The 18,782-nt window shown below is 44.3% G+C and overlaps 1 protein-coding gene across 1 annotated transcript in view; it reads right to left on the bottom strand.

Moving 5' to 3' along the window:
• Window positions 1-2,600: 2,600 nt before the first annotated feature.
• The window catches only part of Slc15a1 (solute carrier family 15 member 1), a 32,345-nt gene continuing 16,163 nt past the window's right edge, over window positions 2,601-18,782 (bottom strand). Inside the window, exons 14-22 of the mRNA XM_059274282.1 lie at window positions 17,387-17,468; window positions 16,182-16,301; window positions 14,866-15,012; window positions 12,196-12,245; window positions 7,711-7,818; window positions 7,481-7,589; window positions 6,700-6,843; window positions 4,058-4,165; window positions 2,601-3,001 (exon numbers count right to left, since the gene is read on the bottom strand). Coding sequence (XP_059130265.1) covers window positions 2,810-3,001; window positions 4,058-4,165; window positions 6,700-6,843; window positions 7,481-7,589; window positions 7,711-7,818; window positions 12,196-12,245; window positions 14,866-15,012; window positions 16,182-16,301; window positions 17,387-17,468 — 1,060 coding nt within the window. The 3' untranslated portion in view covers window positions 2,601-2,809. The remainder of the gene's footprint in view (window positions 3,002-4,057; window positions 4,166-6,699; window positions 6,844-7,480; window positions 7,590-7,710; window positions 7,819-12,195; window positions 12,246-14,865; window positions 15,013-16,181; window positions 16,302-17,386; window positions 17,469-18,782) is intronic.

Here is an 18,782-nt window from a genome sequence, read left to right as displayed (position 1 = left end):
GACAGGCAAAGTAGCACAGCTTCACAGAGTTACATAAATGCAATATAAAAGAATGTAACACATCTTTGCATCATTAAACAAATGTTCCACAGCATAAACAAATGTAACACATCTTCAACTAATATTCCACAACATTTCCCCCTTTTGTCTAAATAAAAATGAAAGGTTTTAATTTCAACATAGTAAAACTATGTACAACAAAAACAGTTATCAAGTAAGAATTACATTTACAATATTCAGTCATTAGAGAAAATACTCCTTTATCTATCTTATCTTAGTGATTCTAAAGTTTTATACCTAATTTACTTTATTATAACTAAGGAAAACTACAACTCTATTTAGTCTTTAACTCCATCAGAGACCCCAGAAGGGTGTAATATTACCTAACAACAGAGACATCTAGCTGCCTAGACAGTCACCCAAATTTCCTCTGTAACGTTGGGGCATTAATCTTCATCCTACAGGCCTAGCATATCTGGCAGACTCTTCTGTGAAGCAGGAATTTTGAAGGACTGTCCTGCCTTATCTTGGCAAAGTTCAGCAGTTGCTTTCCTGTGTGTCTTGTATGACATCTAAGAACTGTGGCCTCTCTATACAGGAATACCAACTAGGATCATCCTGGGCCTGGCATCAGGGATTATTAAATTATAGCTCCATTCTTTGTCAGTTGATGGAGTACTTGTCTACCACACAGGAAGCCCTGGGTTCTGTCCCCAGAATCAACTAAATTTGGGCATTGTGGCACATACCTGAATCCCAGAATTTGGGCAGTGGAGGCAGGAGGATCAGATGCTCAAGATCTTCAGCTCCACAGCAAGCTCAAGGCCACTTTGGATCCACAAGGCCCTCTCTCAAAACAAGCAACTGGGCTGAAGAGATAGCTCAGCCGGTTAGAGCACAGTCTGCTCATTCAGAGGACCAGCTCAGTTCCTAGCATCCATGTTATTCATTGGGTTATAACTGCCTGTGACTCCAGCTCCAGTGGATCTGACGCCCTCACTTGGCCCCTAAGGTTACTCATACACACATGGCACACACACACACACACACAGCAGATACAAAGACATATGTACACAGGACAGACAGACACACATACATGACAGACAGACAGACAGACAGACACACACACACACACACACACACGGCAGATACAAAGACATATATACACATGACAGACATACACACACACATGACAGACAGACACATGACAGACAGACAGACACACGGCTATTATGAGAAATCCACTTGAGTCTGTTTAAGGGGGTAACAAGGATTTACTAAAGTAATAAAGGGGAAGATATACTCCTGAACTCAGAACCAAATGAACAGCCGTCTGCTCTGCCCGGGAGTGAATGGATCCAACCATCTGAATCTACCTCAAGAAGGGGCACGACCCATCCCCCTCCTTTGAAGTGGTCACATAGGAGGATTAGAAGCCACGCCCTAAGGCTTATACCTCAAAACTAATTGGTGGAACTAATTCCCACTATACACAGCAGACGCACGTGCGTATACACACACACATCAATAAAAAAAAGACATACCCATAAAGAAAAGAGTGGAAGTTAAAAACAAGTAAGATGGGCAATGGTGGAGCACACCTTTAATTCTAGCACTCAGAAGGCAGAGGCAGGTGGATATCTGTGAGTTTGAGGCCAGTTTGGCCTACAGAGCGAGTTCCAGGACAGCCAGGGCTACACAGAGAAACCCTGTCTCAGAAAAAACAAAACAAAATACACACCAAATATCTGTAGGATGAATTAGGTAGTAAGTGTTTATGATATTTTAGAAGGAATCTCTACTTCGAGTAAAGAATATTCATCAATTCAAGAACAACACCATGAGATGTATACATTATGTGCACATAGAAAGATGTTACTAGTAAAAGATAGATTTTTTTTTTTTATTTCCCTGGGGAAAAACAGGACCAGGAAGAAATAAATTTTGGTGTTTCATGTTCCTGGGGTTTCCCCTATGTGAATATTGCTTTTGTTGATGCTTTTATTAGCTTCTGAAGACATCTGAAGGAGCATGTATGTAGTAGTATAACCAGACAGCATTGGGAAGGTTTCCCACCCTACCCAAAGACACACAAACACATGTTCTGAAGAAGAAGAGTTTATCTCACACCAGTCACTTCACAGCTCACGACTGGCCTTCACTGAATGGTCTTTTGAGTTACATATAATTTAAAAAGGTAGGGAGAAGAAAACTAGAAAAACAAATGAACAAACAAAAAACTCAAGGTCAAGTTATCAGCTTACACTAGCTGATACTCACTATATACTATTTAAAAAGTCCTCTGTAAATTCAACATTGTTTTCATAAAAGTGTTAGAAAAAAACAGTACAGTTACTTTTTCAAAATTAAATTAGTCTGAACTAAGTTCAGTTCTGTGGTGGGAATGCAAGATACGGCCCAGTGTTTAAAAAAAAAAAATGAAGTGTGTGCTTTAAATAAAGCTGGGTGTGGTGGGGCATGCCTTAATCCCAGCATTCTGGAGGCAGAGGCAGGTAGATCTCTGTGAGGCCAGCTTGATCTACAAAGTGAGTTCCAGGACAGCCAAGGCTACACAGAGAAACCCTGTCTTGAAACCCCCCAAAAAAACTCCCCCCCCCAAAAAAAAACAATTAAAAGGCTCCCACTAGAGTTTCAGATTCATAGCTGGCAGCTTAGAAAGCAGCTTTGTTGTTATTTTGGTTCACAGTCTGAAGTCTTTTCCATCAAGGGCTACACAGTGGTGTCCTGACCCTTGGGGCAGAGATCAGGGCGCGTGTCGGAATCTGGGGCTCCCCTTGCCTCCTGACCCTCACATATTTGTCTGTGAGACAGGTTCCAGTGCGGGATACAGGTTGTCCTTCCCTGCGCCCTTCTTCTTCTCATCCTCATCAAACTGTGCTTCAATCTCTGCTGGGTTGACATAGGTGTAGAATCCAGCCATGATGGCGAATATCACGCAGACAACCAGAAGCAGTGAGGCAAACAGAACGTACTCAGCCCACTTTGGAGGATCAGAGTTGAAGCAAGAAAACAAACAAACCAGCCACAGGTCACATTAACATAACACTGCACGCACATCTCCTTGCTGCTTCTAGGCAGAAGACACCTTGACGTGAAACTGCCAGGAAATGGGGGGCACCCCACAGAGACCCTAGATTTTCCCAGATGTTCAAGGAGCAGGTGACATTTTCCTATTAACATGGGGTGCAGAAACACAAGATCTTTGGGAAGATGACAGAAATTTTCTGAAAATTTTTTTTCTTTTTCTTTTTCTTTTTTTCTTTCTTTCTTTCTTTCTTTTTTTTTTTTTTTTTTTTTTTTTTTTTTTTTTTTTTTTGTGGTAGGGTTTCTCTTTATAGCCCTGACTGTTCTGGAACTCACTCTGTAGACCAGGCTGGCCTGAAACTTGCAGAGATCCACCTGCCTTTGCCTCCCCAGTGTTGGGATTAAAGGTGTCCACCACCACTGGCCAGGAATTTTCTGAAATTCTTAAGATTTATGGCTGGTGCCAGAAGGATGGGAAATGGCAAAGACCAAGCAGTAGCCTTGCAGGACAAAGAGTGTGCTGAACACGGCCAGAGAGATGGCTTCATAGCTCTGAGTATCTGCCAGAGGTCTCTGGTTGGGTTCCCAGCATACCCACAAACCCCAAAACTCCAGCCTAGGGGACCTAGTGCTCTTCTGGCCTCCATGGGCACCTGCAGGTACATGGTGCACATACATACACACATATGCATAGTTACACATATATGTTTCTTGACAGTACCTGGGCTCAAGGGCATGCAGCCCGATGGCCATTCCTGACACAGGAAACAACGTAACTGCTATGGTGACAGGAAACCATCAGGTAGACCTTGTGTGCAACAAGGCTGTGACTCAAATGGATACATCTTTATAGACAGCTGGGGAGGGTCCTGGTGATAACCAGGAAGGTTAGAAGTTCAAAGTCATCCTCAGCTACACAGCAAGTTTGAAGCCAGTCTGGGCTACATAAGACCCTGTCTCAAAATCTACAGAAAACACTATTAGGCATGTCCAACCTTCTTTCCCCTCGTACCTGTTTTTCGAAGTGGCCGGCCCCCGCCACAATGAGCACGATGATGTTGCCAACTGCCACGGTTAAAAGCCAGCCTGCTTGAAGCACCGACTTCATGTTAGAAGGGGCCTGAGGAAGCAAAGCAGAGTGGATCACAACCTGCTTCCTGTTGTGATCCCTGAAGTGCAGAGGAGAGGTCAGGTTTGCTCAGTGTGATCCCAGCACTTGGGAGGCTGAGGCACAAAGATCATGAGTTTGATCCCTTGGCTACAGAGCATGACCCTGCTCTACATATGAACATATAGATGAGTAAATTAAAAAAAGGTCAGGTTCATGTCAACATAAGGAGGGCACCATTTGTGTGAGGAGACACACAAACCCTCCTGATGCAGACTTGGACACACAGTGTTGTCTTAGTAACAGGGGCAGAGCTACAGGTGGATGGACTCTGCTCACAAGCTTCCAGGCACAGCCATCTGTGGCACGTTCTCCCCTGTGGGAGCCCGTTCTCGGTTCCTCGTGGCTTTGCCCAGCAGGTCCTCATAGAGGATGATTAGACCACGGGCCTGAGTGCAGGTGTCTGGGATGGTCTGCACTTGGCTGTGCTGGGGGAGGAGGTCTTTTGCTCCACCCCTTGGCGTCTCTATAAAAACCCTGGGGCAGAGACAGTCGGGGCTGTTGGAAAAGGTTCCAGGCCCTCTCGAGGCTATCCTTTATTTTCTATATGTTTATCTCCTCAATATTCTCCGCAATAAATCCTTCTATCTAATATTTCCTGCTGCTTGCACTCAAGAAAACTCTGGGGAACTGTGGGGGTGGTTGGGTAAACGCCCCACACTCCCCCAAGAGGAGCTACTGTCTGGGCTGCAAACTTTCCCTTCAGTAGCTTCCCTGCCATGTCCTTCCTCAAGCTCTCACTACTGATATCAGGCCCTGGCGTGTGTCAGACAGCGCGGTCATCACAGAAAGGGGTGACCCGCCCATGCTGACTATCACAAATACTGAAGGACAAGATGCCAGAGTGCAACACCTTTAACTGTGGTTTTGACAAATACTTAGACATTGAGCTCTAATTGGGGTACCAATAAAATTTGTCTAATTAGCTGTGGTAGTTTTGGCCCCCATAAGCTTATAGGGAGCGTCACAATTAGGAGGTGTGGCTTTGTTGGAGTAGGTGTGGCCTTGTTGGAGGAAGTGTGTCATCGTGGGGGTGGGTTTTGAGGTCTCCTATGCTCAAGTGATGCCTAATTTAGTTGACTTCCTGTTGCATTTGGATCAAGATGTAGAACTCTCAGCTCCTTCTCCAGCACCATATCTGCCTGCATGCTGCCATGATCCCCACCATAATGATAACGGACTAAACCTCTGAAACTATAAGTCACCACCTCAGTTAAATATTTTCCTTTATAAGAGTTGCCATGGTCATGGTGTCTCTTCACAGCAATGGAACTCTAAGTCATTAGCCAAATGTACTTAAAAGCAAAAAAAAAAAAAAAAAAAAAAAAAAAGGATTTTTCTGAGGTAGGGTGTTACACATCTCTGCTGACCTCAGACTTACTATGTAGCCAAGGATGATCTTGAACTTCTGATCTTCCTGCCACTCCCTCCCCAGGACAGGGATTACAGGCGTGCACCACCACACCTGGTTTCAGACAGTGCTGTGAATTGAACCCATGGCTTCAAGCACGTGAGACAAGTGATCTATCAACTGAGCTATATCTCCAGCCTTAAGAGTAAAGGGGCTATATTTGTTCTTAGCAGATGTGACTTGATGTGGTCACTGGGAGTGGCAGAGAGACATCAACCAGACCTTAAATGTAACCAGAACGCAGACCTATAGACAAGTACTTCTGTGCATAACTGGTGCCTTTTGGATATTACAAAATGCAGAGTCTGCTACTCGGACCCTGGCAGCGTCCTTAATATGCCGTTCTCCCTTTGGGACTCTAGTGTTAGTGTGATCTGGGAGTATAGTATATGTCTGTGGCCCCTCAAAATGAACAGTATAGTATTCCCACGGATATTAGGCCTTGCTCTGTGCAAGACACCTGTGGTTCTTTGGATGAGAAACATCCCACGTAAGATCAGGCATTTGTACACTTTGTTCCAAGTGGTTGTTGGTGTTTGGGAGAGGTGTGGCCTTGCTGGAGGTGGGCTTTGAGAGTTTAAAACCTTGTTCCACTCTCTGCTCATTCTCTCTGCTTTGTGCCTGTGATTCAAGATGCGAGCGCTCAGCTTCCTGTTCTGGCTACCATGTGCTGCCATGACGGACACTCATCATAACCACAGCCCACATACACCCTTCTTTCTGGAAGTTGCTTTTAGTCCTGGTGTCTCATCACAGCAGGAAAGAGTAACTGATACAGCGTAACACTTCCGCAGAAAGTAACTGATACAGCACCATAATGCTTTCTAGAATCAAAAAAAAATCTATCAACAAGCTATACGTGCTGGTGCATGCCTACCATTCCAGTACTTGAAAGCCTGAGGCAGGAGGATGGTGAATTGCAGGCTAGCCTGGGCTACAGACTAAGACCTGTCTTACACAACCAACAAACAAAAGAGGTTCTAAGCACAGGGATATCCCAGACTCAAACTGAGCGAGTTCCCTCCTCATTTTTCTGAGGGCAGCAGGTAGCAGAAGGGAGGAGGAAACAAGAGACCTGGGAATATGAGAACTCCAGTCCCGTGACAGAGAAGACCACTTCGCCACAGGTGAGAAGGAAGTACTGCGGGATCTGCAGGGCCATGTTCACTGTGTTGGGCGGGATGTCTTCAAATTCCTTCACTTCCAGGCAGCCATCACTCTAGACCGTTAAAGCGACAAGCAGGCAGTTGAGAGGGAGGCAGAGAGAACGTTTAGAATAACAATGTTCATAAAGACAAATTGAGTTGATCTTCTGAGGTTAAATCGGGGAACTTAGGACGTCAGTGCCCATTTTAAATGTAACTGTGCAATGTTGGGAGCCTGTCAGTTAAAACCTTGCCCCCTTTAAACATTAAATCCTCAAGTCAGCAGTCCATAAGGAAGCATCAAATACTGGTCAATAGGAACGTTTAACTACTGTGTGACTAAGTCTGCTGGGTTTTATTCTACAGTCAACTTAAGTCAACAGTAAGTTAGAGAATCTGTGGTGGGCCAGTGAGATGGCTCGGTGGGGAAAGGGGCTTGCCATCAAATTTACAACCTGAGTTTGAACCCTGCGATCCACACAGTGGAAAGAGAGAACAGACTCCTATAGGCTGTACACACACACACACACACACACACACACACACACACTTGCACAATTAAAAAAAAGATTAGTGGTGAGTTGAATTAGTCCTAAACCCATTTACAGATTCCAATTCCTCTAGTTAATCATGAGACTCCTGAGTGTCTGTGAGGGTTCATGCCAGCCGAAGTTGACCTGGCTGTCTTTTGTGGTAGAATGAACTACTAACCGCCCTTCTGATCACATAGGTATATGCACTGCCAAAGTCAAGGTTGGAAGATTTAAAAGCACGTGGACAGTCTGATGCAATCTCTGTGGAGTTTATTGTGAAGTCTTTTCTGTTAAAAGAAAGAACAACAGAGGTTATGGTTCTTGGTATTAAAATCTCCATTTTTTTTTAAAGGAAAAACACTAGACAACCTTGAATTTGGGAGCAAGTTGCCCAGAAGAGGTACTTACACTCCAGAAGGAAAAAACTGATAGTTGCTGGCGTTGTAACTGGTGATATTTTCGTACACTTTCCCACTCATTGTGATGGTGAGCATTTCATTAAGGGTGTTAACAAATCTGGAACAGAAAACCATCTATCTGTAACAAGAACTCGGTCACAGGTCTGGTATCCAGTGTTAGGTTATGTTCCTTTGTAAAGGAATTTAAGATGTAGACAGAGAATTCTTGGGTCCAGAGGCAGAAAGTTAGCTACCTCGAGGTTCTTCCTGTCCACCCACCCATTCATGAGAACATCCTTAAAAGAATTTACCTAACAGTATGTACGCATGCTAGCAACTGCTTAGCTTACCGATATTTAGGGGCATTCATTAACTAGGCATGGAAACAAGGACTGATTCCTTTTCTTTCTAGAAGGCAGCCAGACTTTGTGCTGCCTGCACGGAAAGTTTCAGAGTTCAACAGGTGAAGGACCAAAAAAAAAAAAAAATATATATATATATATATATATATATATATATATATATATATATAAAAGTTGCTGGACAACAGCCCCAGCCAAGGCTTCCTTTGGGAGAGGAGAGTCTGCCATTTCAGTTACCTCCAAGAGCATGGGGCACAGAGAGGACACAAGATCTGAGAGAAAGAAGTTGGCTAACCCAACACGAAGAGACTGTCCTAAGTGACTGCACTCAGGTGGGGAGACCCTGTGGCTCTGGCCAGCATCTGTTGGGACGCAGCGAGGAAGGGACACCTGAAAGCCTCAGCCTAAGTCCCAAGGCTTCTAGCCTTGACACGTCCCCTTGCTTAAACCCCAGGAGGAAGCAGGTGAGCTGCTTGCCTTCCAGCCTCCTTAGGACCGGACGGAATGTCACTTTGAGAACAGATGGTTACAGACGTTTCCTTAGAGGCTCTTTGCTATAGAAGACCCTGAGATTCTTAAACTGCTCTAGGGATGAGCACATTGCTGGCCCAAGGGAGATCAGTTGTTTGTTTTGTCCACCAAATAGGTAGGTGACAGATTATAGCAGATTGTTCAATATATAGAACAAGAAATAATAATGATGGATATATAAGTACTATAAAGAGCAACCTAACCATTGTATCCCTAAAACATATGGCCCAGTCTCATCAGCTTCATGGCATATATTTATCTGATAGATAGATAGTCTATATATACACAAATAATTTTTTTTCGGTTTTGAGACAGAGTTTCTCTGTATAGCCTTGGCTATCTTGGAAATCACTCTATAGACCAGGCTGGCCTTGAACTCAGAGAGATCTGCCTGCCTTTGCCTCCAGAGTGCTGGGACTAAAGGCATGTGTCACTACCATCTGGCCACAAATAATTTTTAAAAGATATCAACATTTAATGTGAGTGTGTGTGTGTGTGTGTGTGTGTGTGTGTGTGTGTGTGTGTTGCATGCAGGTACCCTCAGAGGCCAGAAGAGGACATCAGATGCCTTGGAATTGGAGTTATAGGCAGCTGTGACTTGCTAGCTTGGGGTCTAGTCACCAAAACGGGATTTCTGCAAGAGTGGCAGCTACTCTTAGCTGCTGAGCCATCTCTCCAGCCTCGTGGATGCCATATTCATATATAGCAGATACAGGTTCAAAATATTTTTTACTAAAAGTGATAAAAATTTAAGGACCACTTCCATAGAGAAAGAAATAGGTGAGAATACAGACTATGGTTGTGTTTTAAGAAACTAAGAATAAGCTAAATTTCCTTGAATAGAGATGGGTAGATAGATTATGGTGTATCTATGCAATGGAATCATGCTATCATGTGGTCAAGTGAACAGATAGGAGATACAGATATAAATATGGTCAAATATTAAAGTGATGTATATTATATAATATTGATAGCATTATTGTAGAACAATATATGCCTGTGACAATAACTTTATGTTATTCTATGTTTAAAACACACTAATCAACACATTGTTTATGGAAATGCAATATATAGCAATGTATAGTGTTAAAACGCAGGGGAAAGCAATATTCAATTTTCAACCTATTTCTTAAAAGACTTATTTTTATTTCCTGTTTTTACCTGTGTGTATGTTCTTTTGTGTGTGTGTATGGCACGTGTGTGTGGATGTCAGGAGAGGTCAGAGACGATGTCAGATCCCTGGAGCCGGAGCTACAGGAGGCTGTGAGCCACCTGCTGTGTGTTCCGGACTGAGCTCAGGTCCTGTGCAAGAGCAGGAAGAACGCTTGTGAACACCAGCGAGCCCTTTCTCCAGCCCCTCAACCAATTTTTGACTGAAGTCTTGCCAATTTATTTAAAAGATGACCATTTAAATCTTGCAACTTACTGATCGTGTAACATAAATTTCATTTGCTTGAAAATTTGTATTTCCTTCCTTTAATTTACACATTAGTCAGAAAGTCTGATGTCACGGAGGTTTTGAAGTTGTTCTGTTTATCAATCTTTTCTGGTTCTCTAGAACTTCCTCTTTAGCACTGGCTCCAAGCCACCACGGAAACAATGAAATCCTTTTGCTCTATCAAGGATTTGGTATTACTACTTACTAGAAAAGTGATTCTGATTTATCTACTACCATACGCATGGGTGGGTGGGGTCAACATCTTGCCAATGCTATGAATCTCTCTTCTTCAAGACTCCATCAAAGACTTTTTTAAATTTACAACCTCATCACGTAGATTACACAAACACATTTTAAAAATTAAGCTTTTAGGGGCTGAAGAGGTAGCTCAGTTAGTTAAGTCTCTGCCTCAAAAGCAGGAGGACCCGAGTTCAACTCTCCGTACAGGGGCAGAGAAGAGGCTGGGGGCTCACTGGTCAGCCAGCCTAGCCAGAGCATCCCAGTGCCAGTGAGACTCTGCTCAAAAAACAGTGTGGACACCCTGAGGAGCAACACACGAGGGCTGACTTCCAGTAAGTGCGTGCCCACACATGCACACAAGCTCTTAAACACCTCAGCTACACTAGTGAGCAGTTGTGGTAAGTGGGTGCGCGCGCGCGCACACACACACACACACACACACACACACACACACACACGCTTTTAAACACTCAGTTACACTAGTGAGCTGCCTCAGCAGTGAAGTTGCTTGCTGACAAGCCCTGCGTTTGCTCTCCGGTACCCACATGGTGTAAGATGGAGTCAGCTCCTGAAAGTTGTCCTCTAACCTTCACACCCACACGTGTCTACACAGAAATAAGTAATAAATAGCCTAAATACCATAATCTACATTGTCTAAGGTTTCCAGTGTTAGGGGACATTTCTAAGGAAATCAAAGCAATGGAAATGTTCTGAGGACAAAATGAAACCCTAGAGGTGCTTCCAGTGCAGAGCCAAATACAAAGCACAGAGCAGCTGTGTGTGTGTGTGTGTGTGTGTGTGTGTGTGTGTGTGTGTGTGTGTGTGTGTTCTGCAGGGCAAGACAGGTAATTACAAAGACCAAAGGCCATCTATGGACAGAGAGGTGTGCCCTTGAAACTCATCATGACACCTCAAAATGAGACATTCTTTGGAGAAAAGACATTTAAGGAGGCAAAAGGAAGCTGCTTGTGGCCTTAATCCAACATGGCCGATTGGATACAGACCGGCAGAGAGACAGAAGGTGTCTATCAACAGTCAACCAAGGAGGGAGGCCTCACAAGAAACCAGTCTTGACTGCACCTTGATCATGGACCTCCCGCCGGAGGAACACTGAAAACATGAGTTCCTGTTTAACACCAGGCTGTGGTACGTCATCCTGACAACATCAGCACAGACAGGCACCCGGAAAATGAGAGAGGGAGGGAACGAAAAACTGAACGACCTGGGCTGGCAAAATGAATCACACCAATTTAATTACCCTGGGGAGAAATCTGGGGTTGTCAAAATCAGAGAAGATACCAGAAGCTTGGTGAGAAACTATTATAAGTGAGTGCCTTTAAGTCAGAAGCCAGCAGAGAAGTCTCCAGAACCCTGGGAATGCACCATGTGTGAGAGGATGACTCGCTGCTCACTGAATAGCTTCCTTTGCTTAGCAAGGTGTGTGGGCAGAGGCTACAGCAAAATGAAAAAGGTGAGTGAGAAAGACAGCGTGGAGTCCTGGGAAGAAAGCGCTCACCTGGGCACAGTGGAGTCTCTGAGGACGCTGTCTGGAGGGGCTGCAGAGCATGTGCTCTGGTAGGTCACAGAGCACGTGGAGGAAAACCGGTTCCCAGAGAGGAGAGTTGACACCCTGAACACTAACTAAGAGGTAGAGACACTTCGTGACCAGGTAAAGGCTAACGTTCTGTGTGTGTGTCATGAATGAATCCTGAATTTTATCAGATTATTTTTCTACATCAGTTGATAAGATAATGTGGACTTTCTCTCTGGTTTATTAAGATGATGAATTATGTTGTCTGAACCAGCCTAGCATTCTCATGCAAACGTGACATTTTCATACCTTGTTACCACTAGACTTGATTAAGGGAACGTGTCAAGCTCTGTTAGAAGTGGAAAGAACCAGTTTCAGAAGAAATCTCCATACCTGATTCCATTTTCTCCTTTTTCTGGCTTCTGGTTAAGTCCATCTTTTACCTGAGAGAGAAAAAAAATATGAAATTATTTCCGAGCCAGTGAGATGGCTCAGTGTGAAGGCCTTGTGCGCAAGCCTGTCTCTCTGAGTTCAACCCCGGCAACCCATGTAAAGGTGGAAGGAGAGAACTCACTTCACAGGTGTCCTCTCAGCTCCATACACACACTGCAGCATGCGTGCCCTGCTCTTTTATGTACCTATCATGTGCACATGCACATGCACACACACATATAACACACACACACACACAAATGCACACACATACATATATACACACATATACACACAAATGCACACACATACATATATACACATATGCACACACATATACACACATACACATGCATACACACATGCACATATACACACATACACACATATATACACAAACACATATGTTGTGGAATAATCTTTTGTACACTGTGAAGATGTGTCACTCTGATTGGTTTAATAAAAAGCTGAACAGCCAATAGCTAGGCAGGATTTGGGTGGCAGAGAGAATCCAGGGAAGAGGAAAGGTGGGGACACAAGGAGATACAGAACAAGCAGGAGGTGTGAGATGGAAGAGAGGCCATACCAGGCGACAGAACATAGATTTGTATAAATGAGTTAATGTAAGTTCTGAGCTGGTTGAGACATATCTAAGCTAAAGGCTGAGCTTTCATAATTAATATAAGTCTCTGTGTCGTGATTTGGGAGCTGACTGGTGGGACAGAGAAAGACTCATTACACACATACAACACATACACACACATACACACCCACACATACTCACATAAATAAAATAATTTCCTGATATTTAGCTCATTGGAATCAACTCACACTAACACTTCAGACTTGGAGAGCATGATACTGGCCCTTGTCCCAGGAGATCAGGGTCCCTTCTTCATCCCTGCTCTCCCTCCAGGCTAGCACACACTTCTGCTGTTATTGATCTTGATTGTCAATGGTTCCAGAGTATGACTCTCCAGCAATTCAGATTGTCTGACCTTCGGACATTGCAACACTGTGTTGTCAATACAAAGTTCGTGTGGCCGGGCAGTGGTGGCGCACGCCTTTAATCCCAGCACTTGGGAGGCAGAGCCAGGCGGATCTCTGTGAGTTCGAGGCCAGCCTGGGCTACCAAGTGAGTTCCAGGAAAGGCACAAAGCTACACAGAGAAACCCTGTCTCAAAAAACAAAAAAACAAAAAAAAAAAACAAAGTTCGTGTGTAATGCCGGGTGGCGGTGGCGCACGCCTTTAATCCCAGCACTCAGGAGGCAGAGCCAGGCAAATCTCTGTGAGTTCGAGGCCGGCCTGGTCTACAGAGCGAGATCCAGGACAGGCACCAAAACTACACAGAGAAACTCTGTCTCCAAAAACCAAAACCAAAACAAACAAACAAACAAAGTTCATGTGTGAGAACCTCACGGATGAGTTAGGAAAATCACTGCAAAATAAAATCTCATAAGACTTTAACTAAGTACACTTGTGCTGGGGCATGCTCGGAGCTACTCTGGGGAACCACAGGCTGGACACTCCTGATAGAACAAGCCACTCAACAGCTTCCTAATTAAGCAAATGGCCAATAACATTAATTGCACATTGAGTTTTCTATATGTTCTTACTCAAATTCCCCTGACAGACTGACTGAAGTTCCTTTATTCAGTTCAACTACATGTTCACTCTCCATGTACCAAATGACACATCTGCATTTTGTCTACAAATATGTCATATGCATTTTATTCCTTGTATTTGATATACATACCATATTTTTGTAAGGCTACTACTCTAAGTGCACATTTAAAAATTAATACAAATAAAGATATGGTAATCAATTTATCTCAAAAAGGTCTCTAAGAATGTACATATGTATCCATGTGGTTTACACATGTACACGAGAGAGTGCATGTACACATAAGCATAGGCACACACTCATCACAACACAAACAGTTTTGTTTTTAGTTATTTGCCTTTCAATTTTTATTATTTTTGCTTTTTTGAGTCAGGATCCCACTGTGTTGCTCTGGCTGGCCTGGAACTCAAAGAGATCTTGCCGTGTCTGCTTCCTGAGTGCTGGGATTAGAGGTGTGTGACGCTATATGCCCATCTCAGAAGGGCCTTGCTAACAGTCCAGGGTGCATCTGCCTCCTGAGAGCTGGTAAAAAAGGTATAAAGCACCACATTTGGCTCCTAGCTTTCTTTTTAAATCATTATTGATAGTAATCCTTATTACCCACCAGCCAAACCTTGACTGAAAGTCCAATGACTTGTGTTCTTGAAGAAAGATGAACTTGAAGATTGCCTGATATAATACTCTATACAGATACAGCAATGTCACACCCATAAAAAGCTGTGCCTTGAGGCTGGAGAGATGGCTCAGTGGCTAAGGGCACTTGCTGCTCTTGCAGAGGTCCTGGGTTTGGTTCCCAGCACCTACATGGTGGTTTACAATTATCTATGACTCCTGTCCCAGGAGATCTGATGCTTTTTCTGACCTCCTCAGACACCAGGTACCCAAATGGTGTACAATGTGCATAACAGATAAAACATTCAAACAAAATAAACTCTAAAAAAATGTAAAAGCTGTGTCTCTAATATTGCAAGTAGCCAAGAGAAAGCTGTAAGTACCAACTACTTACCACGAGGTAATTACTGGGGGCCCATACTAGAAGGGTGTGACGATGGCCTGGCTCAAAGTCATGAGTTACGGCAGTTACTGGGGACCCAGAAGAAGACACGTTTATGCTTGTCAGCTTGTCTACGTCAAAAGTCAGGAATCTGTTTGTCTGGAGATATGGGGTGTGGGGAGGGAGGGCAGAGTCAGCACTGTGCATTTGAACACTGTAATGCCATGTTACATGGCATTCCATGTTCATCCAGCACCCTGTAGAGACTAAACACTGGGCCTCCCATCCCCAAGGACACTGCCACACAGTTCTTTCTGTATTGCCACAGGGATTATATTGTTCACTAAACTCTCTAATTTTGTTTTGCTCTGAGGAAACACGCTCTGTGAAGTCACTTATGGTCCTATGTAAAGAACAGTCCCAGGGACTGGGGCTGGAGACATGGCTCCACTGTTAAGTGGCTGTTCTTCTAGAGGAGCTAGGTTTGATTCCCAACATCCACACGGTGGATCACAACCACCTGTAATTCCATTTCCAAGGGATTCGACACCCGCTTCTGGCCTCTGAGGGCACCAGGCACACACATGTAAACAGGCACATATGCAGGCCAAAGACCCATACACATTAAAAAACAAAAACAAAAACAAAACAAACCACCAGAGGAAAAGCAACGTTTCTGGTGAGATCAGTATGGGCGCCCTGACGACCAGGAGTCAGACTTCTAACACCACTGCTCGAACGGTGGCGGGTCAGGGATGAGAGCAGATGAACCTGCGTCACTGGAGTCAGGACCTCAAGGTTCTCCATATGACCAGACTCAAGGACAATGACCTCTAGAGTAGGGTTTTCGGCATCGGCACTGTGTACACCAGGACAGACAATGCTTCGCTGTGGAGGCTCAGTGCCAGCAATTCTGGCTTCCATAGATGAAATGCCAGCTGCATACTCTTAGTTTATGACAACCAAGAACTGCCTATAGAGACTGTTCAACATCTGCTCAGGGATACTGTCGGCCCTGTTTGGGACCACGGACCTTCCCTGCTTTGGAGCGGTAGTTTCCTATGGCAGCAGCCTGTGGGAAGTTATAGAAATGCGGGATTTCTGGTCTACTGATCAAGTCTGCATTCTCCAGCATACCAGGGTGATGAGTACCCACATTCAAGTCAGAGGCCCATTGGGCTAGAGAGGAATATGAGGTGAACATGGACATGTATCAATCTTAGACTGGCTTTGGGGTTGCTACAAGGACCTGTAAGGAGAGCCCCTTTGAGCTGTGTCCTAAGTCAGCCGAGAAGATGAAGTAGGGGGTCCTGCTGCCTCTCACTTACTTGAGACATTTGTTCAAGTGTCACAGTATCTCCAGGAAGATACACAGTCATGTTATTGTTTCCGATATTCAAGACCTTGATTTGGACTTGATTTCCTCCAGGGAAGACTGGCAGAGTTTTCTGAGAAAAAGAAAGGAAATCAACAATGAGGACTCCTATGGATGATCACTGTGACCCTAGCTCAGGAGTCACTTTCCTGACAGACACCTGGACAAGCCTACTAGTTACATTGGGCATGGTAATGGAACCTTATTTAGCCTTAAAAACAAAGGGGATTTTTTTTATGTCCTCTAAGGTGGGTGAGCCTTAAGGGCATTATAAAAGAAGCCAACCACAAAAAGGATAAATGCTTCATGACTATGATCATGTGATCCCCGAAGCAGAATCCTAGAGACAGACCATAGAACTGTGCCTACTGGAGGCCTTGGAGAGACAAATCAGGAAATCAGCTCTGAGTGTCTCAGAGGTACCGTTTGGAATGATGGGAAATTTCTGGAAGTATGTGTGGTACGGGTTCCACAGTAAAGGGAAGTATATGGGGCTGCATGCTTAGGCATGATTAAGATGGGAAACTTCATTTATGTGTGTTCACTGCCATGAATTGTGTGTGTGTGTGTGTGTGTGTGTGTGTGTGTGTGTGTGTGTGTGTGTGTGAGAGAGAGAGAGAGAGAGAGAGAGAGAGAGAGAGAGAGAGAGAGAGAGTCTCTCTTCTATTTTTGTGGATCACATACTCCTTGCCTCTAGAACGGAAGTCTTATCTCCAGGAGGCAGCATTGGGCTGGTTTAGGAAAAGTGCACCCAACAGGTATTAGGATTGGTTTAGGAATTAGCCCTTAGTAGATATACTAGAATCCAAAATGTGTTTTTCCATAAAGAGGACAGTGTATATATTTCTGAAGTGCTTGTCTGTGAATGATAAGCTTCTTCTCACCGAAGAGTTCAGAACAATTCCATGGACTCATCTCCCATTATGGAAACTGTATTATATTGTATATATTCCATTGGTCTTTCCAACCAATGAAGTCCGCCCATCGGTTCCAGGACCTCCTGTGCCCTGCCTTGGTAGAACCCACAGTGCCCGCACCCCCAGCCTCCCATTGTCCTTTACTCCAGGAACTCCTACTGTTTATGGGGAGAGCCCCCTAGTCTCCTTTAGTCCTCCCAGCCCCAAAGGAAGCTCACAGAGAGCCCAGGAGAGCACTCACATCAATTTCCACTTGCACAATTGCAGCCGCCACGAAGGCCATGGAAGCCAGGAACATCCCAACTGTCATCTTCTTCAGGGAGCTGAAGAGGACAAGAGGGAAGTGAACATCAGCCCACCTCACCCAGATGAACCAAGAGTGAGCCCCAAAGGACAAGCTGAGGCGTCTCCCATCCCAGCTACTTCCTGGCAAAGACACTTCTGGGGTTGCCACTGTCTCAGGACTTTATTTTATTTATGCGTGTGCATTTGCCTATGTGAGTATATGTACAGATGCATGTGAGTGTGCTCTCAAGGCCAGAAGAAGATGTCAGATCCCCTGGAGCTGGAGTTACAGGCATTGTGAGCTGCTTCATGTGGATGCTCTGGTCCATGCGCTTGAGCAGCAAGCATTCTTAACTACTGAGCCATCTCTGAGTCCCTTTCTGTGGTTATTTGTGGCTAGAGCTAGTGAGAGCAAATAGAATCCTTATTTGCATTATTACATTTAGAAATCCTATGTTTACAACTAAGATCTCTGTCATGTATGTACATGATGAGAGCCTTGATTATCAGCTTTTTTCAGGCTTCTATTAATAGCATTTTTATTTATTTTAAAGAGCATTTTCATAAATAATGCATACAAACATCTCTTTTTAAAGCTGTGTGTGTTGTATGCAAGTGAGTATGGATATGTACAAGCCCATGTGTGCACATGAGGAAGCTATAGGATGTCAGGTGTCTTCCAACCCTGCCCACCTTATTTTCATGAGGCAGGATCTTTAGTGAATCTGTAGCTCGTCATGTATGGCTCCGGGGATCTGCCTGTTTCTGCCTCCTAGCTCTGATGGTAGGGGTGGCACTGCCGTGCCTGCCTTTTGGCGTGGGTTCTAGGGGTCTGAACGCAGATCTTCCACTTGCACAGAAAACGCTCTTACCCAGTGACACATCACTGCACCCCAAACAGCTCTTAAATTGATTTCTTTAAAGCCTTCTCCATCAGCCAGGCCTTGTAGCAGAGCCTATAGTCCCATCTCCTTGGGTGACTTGCAAGTTCAGAGCCTACCTGGGCTACACTGTGAGTTCAGGGCTAGCCTTGTCTCAAAATAGAAAGGAAAAAGAAGTCTGGACTTCTGCCTCAGTAGAAGAACATTTGTCTAGAATGTGTGAAATTCCTTGGTTCAATCCTGAGTACTGCAAAAATAAAATAAATAAATCCTCTAGGTCAGTGGTTCTCAACCTTCTAACACCGCCACCCTTTAATGCAGTTCCTCATGCTGTGAAACCCCCAACCATAAAATTATTTTCATTGCTACCTCATAACTGTCATATTGCTACTGTTATGAATCATAATAAGAATAGCTGTGTTTTCTGATGGCCTGTGGAAGGGTTGTTCGACCTCAAAGAGGTCGTGACCC

The sequence above is a fragment of the Peromyscus eremicus genome, chromosome 9, assembly GCF_949786415.1.
Source record: "Peromyscus eremicus chromosome 9, PerEre_H2_v1, whole genome shotgun sequence".
NCBI classification, from domain to species: Eukaryota; Metazoa; Chordata; class Mammalia; order Rodentia; family Cricetidae; genus Peromyscus; species Peromyscus eremicus.
Note: the sequence above shows the minus strand (reverse complement) of the source record. Positions and strands in the feature narration are given on the sequence as shown.